We start from the raw sequence: 10,000 nt of genomic DNA on the forward strand, positions 1-10,000 counted from the left end.
CGCAATTTGCAGTATTTAACTGTCATGTGCATTTAAATACTCTAACTCCAGTTGTCATTAACAGGAAAACTATAGAATGGTTAAGATAAGTATTTAAGATAACCATTTGCAATACAGATTACTTTGCAGCTAATTTTAAAGCATATTTCTTTGCTTAGGTATATACAACTAATGAAGCTTACTTATAGTAGATTTAATCCTAGATTATTTATATATATATATATATATATATATATATATATATATATATATATATATATATATATATATATATATATATATTATATATATATATATATACATATACATATACATATAAATATAATGACTAATATCATAACTCACACTAACATGCATATACTGTATCTAAGTCAGTTAGATAGTATTAATGATGTAAATCTAAGCAGTTTAAAAAAAGTTACTTGCTCAAAGTATCTTGATATCAATCGTAAACTGGTTTGTTCTCTGCTCACAATGCGTACTTATGAAAGTCTGCGTAAAGTTCACATACAAAGAAATATACCTGTGTGTACTCAGTGTGTACTATACGGGAAGGTCTGATAAAATCTAAGTTAGTCACACTCCTGTATTCACGCCCCAAGGTCGTTTCGTGATTGTGTGATATGGTATAATGCAAGGTTTAATAAGGAAAATTTTCATAGTTAATAATCCCAGTCACAGTGTCAATTGTGACTGAAATCGAAGGTAATTGCTAAAGTTTGGAAACAATAGATTAATACATACATACATATATATATATATATATATATATATATATATATATATATATATATATATATATATATATATATATATATATATATATATATGATATTTATCACATCACCGTATATATATAATATATATATATATATATATATAATATATATATATATATATATATCCCGTGGGATGTATATATCACCTAAAAATATATATAAAAATATATATATATATATATATTATATATATATATATATATATATATATATATATATATATATATATATATATATATATATACATAATATCATGGAAAAATATAGTGTTCATATCACCAACTAGAGATTCAAATGTGATTCCCATATAGTGACAGAGAAACATAAGCATTTCCATAAGAGAAAAAATAAACTACTTTATAATACCAACAGTGAACAGGGTACTGGCATATACTGCTATCTGCAGTTACAGCAGTACCTATGTGTGGATCTTACATACTTCATCTCAAAATATTAAATGAGAATTGGAGGTAACACTTTCAGCTTCCCCCAGTAAACTCATCAGAAGTGCATTGAACCCACCAAGCACATCCACACTTCCCTTCTTTATATAGGACTATCTATCCCAGCTTTCTTTTGAAAAAAGCAGTGTTAATCTTTTGATGTCCAAATCTTTTCCATGCATATAGTGACAGTTAAACATAAGCATTTCCATAAAAAAAAAAATAACTATATACTTTTAATATCAAGAGTGAATAGGGTACTGGCAATTAGCTATCTGCAGTTACAGTAATACCTATCTGAGTTGAAAAATGCGTATCTATATACCTATCTCAAAATATTAAATGAGGATTGGATATAACATATATATATAGACTCATATATATGCATTAAACTCATATGTACATCCACGCTTTCCTTTTTATGTATATCCCATATATCAACTATTGTTAATATTTGATGTCATATATATTCCCATGCATTCCTCATTAATATATATATATATATATATATATATATATATATATATATATATATATATATATATATATATATATATATATATATATATATATATATATATATATATATATATATATATATATATATATACTACACATGCGCACGTGCATACACACACAAAAAAAAAATCGCCCATACAGTTTCCTTCTTTTATTTTCCAGTCATAAAAACTATTCACACATCACTTCCATAAAGGAAATATGGCTGGACAATCTTTTCATACATGACAGCCTTTGCTTCCAAACTTTCTGTAGATTCTAAAGAATCTTCTGCTTTTTCATGCAACATTTATCCAGTGAATCACGATTCTCATCCGACCGTCTGTCGATGGACCATGACAGCTTTAGTTATTGATGGCAAATTTTTCAATCTACTGATCATCCACCATGCGTTAAGTTTACTTTGTATAAGAACTTGAATCAACTACTTCAAATTTGTTAGAATTCATTCTGATATTAATGGCTCCTTTATAACTTGCTTTGACTTGTACCCTTATACTTTTGCTACATTTCCAGCCTCTTTCACCAGTCTTTGAAGCTTCTCTTCATTAACAAAACCAACATGGTTTTACTATAAACACCAAGTACTCCACACTCCATTCATAAAAACTTGTCATGTTCCCAAAACTTGACCCCACGTGTCCAGTTTTTTTTTTTTTTTTTTTTTTTTTACCTAGAGACAACACACCTTTGCCCCAGAGCCAGTTTTACATATCCTGTCGAAGACTTTTACCATGTAAAAACTTGGCATTGCTCTAAAAATTCACCTTTTACACCTGATATTGCTATCTTTCACATTACTTCACTCTGAGTTCTGTCATAAATTTTTCTCAATTCAGGCACACGTATACTAAAAAAATTTTATCCTTATAGCCATGAAATTTTCAATCAGCTATTTCATATCAGTCACTTGATCCAGTACTTAGAACCACCTTGTTACTTATCAAATATATATGTATCATTCATATAACCACAATAACATCTCAACTTCTCAGTTTCCTGGAAATGTTTGTAGGTGCTTATTTCTGCAAGATTTGAATCCAAGTGGGAAATAACCGAAGTGGCTTCCCCCTTCTATGGTGGGGATTCGAGCGTGTGCATATGAGGTTACAGCGAGAATACGCTAACATATTAGCCATCTTCGTGACATAATATTTTAGCATGTCCTTGCTGCAATCTCAGGTTTATAGGTGCAAATCCTACAATGGAATGGACAGCCTCACTTGGATTCAAGGCTTGATCCAATAACACTTTCTCCTTGCTTGAACTCACACTGCTCTTTTCCTATTAATTCTTAAGTTATCAATTGTATTATTTGGTTTTGAAGCTTATTAAGTAGACTTTCCAGGTATACTATATAACTGTATACCTATATAATAATACGCTCATATTTATTAGTTTTCATATTGAACATTAGATTAATCACTACTCTGATCAATTCCTTTGGAACCTTTCCCTCCTATAAATAGACCCTACACACCCTGGTCAGCCAGTCAACTACATCTCTACACCTCTTATATAATCCCGGAAGTATATTGCACCTTTCCATCTTCAGTCATCCATATTTTCTCCTCGCATCCCCAGCAGCAGCCATTTACATAGGAATTCCAAAATTTACATTTATATTCTCCACCTTATAATCTTACAGGTCTGCCTCTTTCCTCCTCACTAAATCGTGTGACCTTAAAATTAACCACTTTATCGTCATGATACTGCTTTCTCTTCAGACAATTTATTTCGCTTTGTATCTTTCGTTCGGAATTCTTCGGCTCTTCCACATTTGTAATACCCTTCTTCAGAACATTTTCTGTTTTCCTGAAACTGCTCCTCAAACTGGTTCCTAAATTGCCATAAACACTCACCTTTTTGTATCCTATTTAATTCTTCATGGAATTATTCAGTCTCATCCACATGTTTTCTCTTCTGTCCTACAACTTTTTACTTTAAGCATTCTCCTTTCTTTCGTTTTCCAAACCTCTCATTTCATTTTACCGCCACGCACTTAATCTATGCATTCATGCTGACCCCGTGACCTCGTCCTTGAATTTTACACGTTCCTCAGGAGGTCCTTCAACTTTTGCGTCTCTCTCAAGAAGCCGTTTTCCTCCATCTTCTTCCTGTGTGCTATTCTTAGCTTTACAAAAGAAACTCACTTGCACTATCTATCTATCTATCTATCTATCTATCTATCTATCTATATATATATATATATATATATATATATATATATATATATATATATATATATATATATATATTTATATGTATATATATATATATATATGTATGTATATATATATACAGTATATTTATATGTATGTATATATATATATATATATATATATATATATATATATATATATATATATATATATATATATATATATGGTTAGAGAGAGAGAGAGAGAGAGAGAGAGAGAGAGAGAGAGATTTGACCCACAGCACGCATGTAAGATTTCTTTATCTAATCTGTTATGGATTAAGAATTTCCTAATACATTTCAGTCCACGATGTATGCTTGTCAAAAATATTCCTCATGAATATTTGACTGATCAAATTTCCACGTAGAGAACGAAACGAATGGCAAGTCAGTATGTACAATATACAGGCAAGTTGGAAACTCGACAGTTTCATTGTTTGTAAATGTATGTGTAAACTCCGTAGAGTGTTGCTTCTTGAGGCCTGTGGTCACAACTGCATGGGATATACGGCTATTATACCTTATTCCGAAAGGTACATGTCGTATCAGCATTAACTCTATACAAATATAAATATGTTTACAAATAGGTATATTTAACATTATTTACAGCCTCACTTATCATTAATTAGATGCCTGTCTGAGGTGACAACTTATTGAAATTGCAATATGGGTTTTTAAAACAAGTTTTTCTCGTCTTCGTTAAATTTAGGTAAAATTTCTTTCCCTTGCAAGGTTGCTTTAAAAGATTTTTTTTTTCATTTTAAGAAAATTGTTTCCTATGCTTATATATATATATATATATATATATATATATATATATATATATATATATATATATATATATATATATATATATATATATATATATATATATATATATATATATTCATCGTCTTTCTACAGCCTGTTAGATTTCGTTTGTATAACCTTTCTGCCTTCAAGAAACGATTCTGTCATTTTAGAGACAATTAGACCCCTCATTTTTTTTTATTCTCAAGAAACCCCTTCTCTCTCTTCTCTCTCTCTCTCTCTTTTTATTCTCTCTCTCTCTCTCTCTCTCTCTCTCTCTCTCTATATATATATATATATATATATATATATATATATATATATATATATATATATATATATAGATAGATAGATAGATAGATAGATAGATAGATAGATAGATAAAAAACTATTCATTCTCCTATAAGCAATTGCATAATACCTATATACATTATTCTCGTATACTTTTTTGAAATTCCTTTTGTCATATATTACATAAAATATCTCTCAGTTGATTACCAATTCTGTTATCAAGCAAAAATGTTACATTTGTTCATTAAACAGGTAATATATTCATCTCCTGCTGTGGAGATTTCAACATTGCTTAATACAGTGTACCTCAGTGTTTCATTGCCTATGAATCCTAGACTGGTTAAGAAGTCCTGACGGAGGGACTGACCGCATTCCTATAGATGATATCCTTGCCTTTAATCCTTTCTCTCGCCTTTGAGTTTATGGGATATATCTAAAAAGCGACCTTACTCCCAATCTACATAAAAGTGAAATAATGAGCAAGTTAACACTTATGTGGACACTAATAATTTCCTATGGGTAGTTTTCATAACTAGAGTACTTGCTAATTCGAGCTAGGATAATTTAGAAAGAATTAAATTGCTGAGGTGAGTTTTCTCTTCACTTTGGCACTAATTTGAGTAGGGATAATTCAATAAGAATTATTTTCTTGATTTAAATCTTCTCTATAATTTGGCACTAAGTCGAACCTTGATAATGCACAAGGAATTATTTATCTGAGTTAAGCCTTCTGTGCACTTTGGCCATAATTCTAGTTTCGTTGATTTAAAAGGAATTATTCGCCTGAATTAAGTCTTCTATCCAATTTGGCATTAATTCTTGCCTCGATAATTCAAGAGGAATTATTTACCTAAGTTAAGTCTTCTCTACACTTCAGCGTTAATTCGAACGCGTATAATTCAAAAGGAATTAATTACCTCAGCTAAGCCTTCTCCACCCAGCGGCACTAATTTGAACAGGGATAATTTAGGCCTAATCATCTCAGACTTCTCTATCCTCCGGTGCTAATTCAAGGTTGGAAAATTTGGACCTAATCATTTGCCTAAGAAGAGCACTCCCTAACCCGTGGCATTAATTCCATCCAAGTTAATTAGGAGAGAACAATTCACCTGAGAGGAACACCTCTCTTCTCTAACCTTCACGGGGGGAAAGAATTCTACTCCCCGGAGCTCCATCATGCAAATAAGCCACGTTTGGGGATGAGTTTCATTACGATGAGCACGGATGCTGTAGAGGTGATGACATTAGGCCATGGGGCTGAGGAGGAGGAGGAGGAGGAGGATGGGGACGGAAGGGGTGAGAAGGAGAGGGGAGGAATCACTAGCAGGTGGAGGCTATCTGGAAATCCAGCCGAGGAGATCTACAAGAGAGGGATCATTATGAACGGCAAACCCACTTTAGTGTTCAGCGTACAGGCAAGGTGAGCGGATACGTTTCCCAGCGCGCTCTCCTCTTCCTCTCTATTACTCGCCGCCGACCCCAGACCAGACGTGTCGTCTTACCTGTTGTACTCCCAGCCAGGTGAGCGTCGCCAGGTTGTAGATTTCATTCACCTCCCCTTTGGGCATTGCCGACGTCGCTTCTCGTGCAATCGGTAGGTTCATTAAACTACAAGAGATTGGGAAATCTTTGAGAGTACTTTTATAATTTAAACTGTCGTGTAGGTAGTTATTTAGATGGTTAAAAATTTGTTACTTATATGATCTAGAAGTTTCGTTGATTAAACTGTCGAGAAGTTTCGTCAGTGGAGTGGTCAAGGAGTTTTGCCATTAAAACACTTGAGAAGGTTTATTAGTACAGTGGTCAAGACGTTTTATTATCTGAACTGTCTAGAAGTTTGTAAATGAAATTGTCAAGAAGTTTTTTCATTTCAATTGTCTAGAAGTTGGTTATTTAAATTGTCGAGACGTTACAACATATTGATTTAATTATTTATTTTTACGAGATTATCATTATAACTTTCTTAATGTTTATTCTATTTACTCATAGTGTCTATTGACAACACAGAAGTTATGAACTACTTTTTGATGTCATTAATCTAAAGTGAATCCTTTCAATTTTCATTATGTTTTATTTTCATTTATTTTAATATTTCACTAGAACCCATTTTTAAAATTTCCTTTGCTATAAATTTTGTAAATAATATGTAAATTTATTCTATATCCCATTTAGATCACATTACACCCAACGTTTGTAATTCACTGAGTATTTCTACAAAGACTGATGAGAATTTTTCACATAATCAAGAATCCATTTTTCTTCTCATAATTGTTCAAATATTAATATATTTTACGGTAATAAGTGTTATTGATCTAATATTTATTGGCTGAATTATGCATTACGTCGAACGGATATAAATCAAAAGTATTTTTTTACATACTTATTCAAGATATTTAGATCATATAGAATGTTCCCCATTTAATTTATTACAATAAGGGCCAAAAACCTTATTTTTTATTTATTGATGTATTCATGTATTTTTTATTTATTTGTTTTATTCGTATATTTTGGATTTTTATTGCCTTAAATCTCATAGGAAATTGTTTTTTTGTTTACTATGTTAAGGTCACAAATCTTTAATCAGGTCAAAATATTACTTATTCATAATACCGAATGCCATAAATTTGGTTTTTATCAATGCATGTATTAAGGGTCCCAAATTTCCTTGTATTTTATCAGTCAATTCACAACAAATAAAGTTCACAAACCCAATATATACTCAGTTTGTTAACGATAATGAAAGCGAGGAAAACGTTAGAAAGCAATTTATTCCAGGAAAGTGAAAGCTTGGAAATTAACACTGTGACACATTGGAGTGAAAGTACAATGTAGGTTTTCCCCAGTTTAAGGAAAACTTTCTTACGGAGACAGTCTGGCAGACAATGCTGATTTATCACTTTCTGTGGGATTAATTTAATCTTTAATCTTTATATTTATTTATATTCATACTTACGCTTATATCTATATTTACATTTATTTTTATTTTTATATTCATATTTACATTTACATTTATATTCATATTTATATTCATATTTATTTTTCTTGTTTATTGTCGAAGGCACTCGCATACCCTATTTGTAAGATCTGTTATGCATTTCCATTAATCCCATTTGCATTTTTCGCTTAATTCGTTTATTATATTAGTTATCAAAATGTATCCATTATTCCCTCGTATTTTACTTTTTATAATATCTCTTTTATCATCTAATTGGTAATATCTGTTATTCATTTTTCATTAATTACATCTGGAATTTTTCGACTAATCTGTTTATTACATTCTATCAAAATTTATCTGCTATTCCTCCATATTTTATTTTTTTCTAATATATCCTTTATCCCTCGAAATATCATAAGCGATTTTATTTCAAATTTCCTGATGGAGATACAAGGAAGAATCGTCTTAGAGGGGAAAATGAATAATGGGTCTTATGCAGCTGATAAATAAAGGTGGGAATTGATGGCAGAAGATTGCATGGGAGGAGAGAAGAGAGGGCATTAGGTAACACTTGGGCATGGGGAAATGCCCAAGGTAAAGGAAAGAAAGGACATCACGATGATTTAGGGAAGAGGAACGGGAAATAGCGGGTGGGTATGCTCCACTAATTTTTGCTTATGCTGTTTTTTTTTTTTTTTTGTCATAGTTACTGTTTTTCCTTTATTTCTATTTCATCATGAGACGGGTAAATGCTATGGAGTCGCACACACACACATATATATACATATATACATATATGTGCGTGTATGTATATATTTATACATATATATGCACATGTGTATATATATATGTATATATATATGTATGTGTGTGTATGTATATATATATATGTATATATATATATATATATATATATATATATATATATATATATATATATATATATATATATATATAGAGAGAGAGAGAGAGAGAGAGAGAGAGAGAGAGAGAGAGAGAGAGAGAGAGAGAGATTTCCCCTGATGTAGGGATGGTTCATGAAAAAAGAACCATCTCATTACCTGTTGAATGAAGAGTGAACAATATTCGCAGAAAACTCACACACACACACACGCACTTGTATAGTAGTCTCATTTTCGTCTTGACATTCAAGCGCAGCCAATGTCAGCTACGTAAGAGTGGCATTGAACATTTGGGACACAGAGAGCGAGACTGAATTCAACGGGTGGAAAATTGCTAATGGCCAAAGTGCATGGAGTAGAAAACAACAGCTATGGGTGAATTAGGTTGTGCCTTTCCTTGTATGGTGACTGGGTGGATGGTATGGTGACTGGGTCTGTATAGATATAGATGGCCTTGAGGTAAGACACATAGATCAATAAATAGATAAATGGATAAATAGAAAGATAAATGTATAAGTGTATAAATAAAGTAAGAAGTGAATAAACAAGTGAAATAAGGTAGAGTAGATAAATAGATAATTAAACTTATAGTGATAGATGGTTATAGGTTCCATTTAGATACGACGAAACCACGACTGAAAATAAATAAATAGATGAAATTATGAGTAGAAATGAACAGAGTTAAATAAACCTATACAATATATATATATATATATATATATATATATATATATATATATATATATATATATATATATATATATATATATAAATATATAAAACCCGCCTTGTGACATAACTTTAGTGTTTCCTTACAGACATGACCAACCATTACTAAAAATAAACAGATAAATAAATAAAAATCACCTTGTGATAACAGGCCAAATGATTTATCAAACGCGGAGGAAGGAAGAGGATTCCATAGCCTGGGAGAGAATGGAATGAAGGATTTGATATACCCGGTTGACTCTCGGGTTCGTGACCTCCACAGAACATCCGTGTGAGATTGTGAAAACTTGAAGTTGAGGTCAGGGAGTTTTTGGGAGTTTCGTTTTGTAAGAACTAAAAGCGAAGTTATTCTTGGTCATGAAAGGCCGATGGGAGTGGCTAATTAATGGTTATGTTTATTCCTGGCTTTGAAG

The 10,000-nt window shown here is 31.3% G+C and overlaps 1 protein-coding gene across 1 annotated transcript in view; it reads left to right on the forward strand.

The window, feature by feature from the left end:
* LOC136836637 (uncharacterized) overlaps positions 1–10,000 on the forward strand; it is a 107,340-nt gene that overhangs the window by 52,886 nt on the left and 44,454 nt on the right. The window contains exon 6 of the mRNA XM_067101105.1: positions 6,423–6,542. Coding sequence (XP_066957206.1) covers positions 6,423–6,542 — 120 coding nt within the window. The remainder of the gene's footprint in view (positions 1–6,422; positions 6,543–10,000) is intronic.

The sequence above is a fragment of the Macrobrachium rosenbergii genome, chromosome 56 (genome assembly GCF_040412425.1).
Source record: "Macrobrachium rosenbergii isolate ZJJX-2024 chromosome 56, ASM4041242v1, whole genome shotgun sequence".
In the NCBI taxonomy this organism is placed as follows: domain Eukaryota; kingdom Metazoa; phylum Arthropoda; class Malacostraca; order Decapoda; family Palaemonidae; genus Macrobrachium; species Macrobrachium rosenbergii.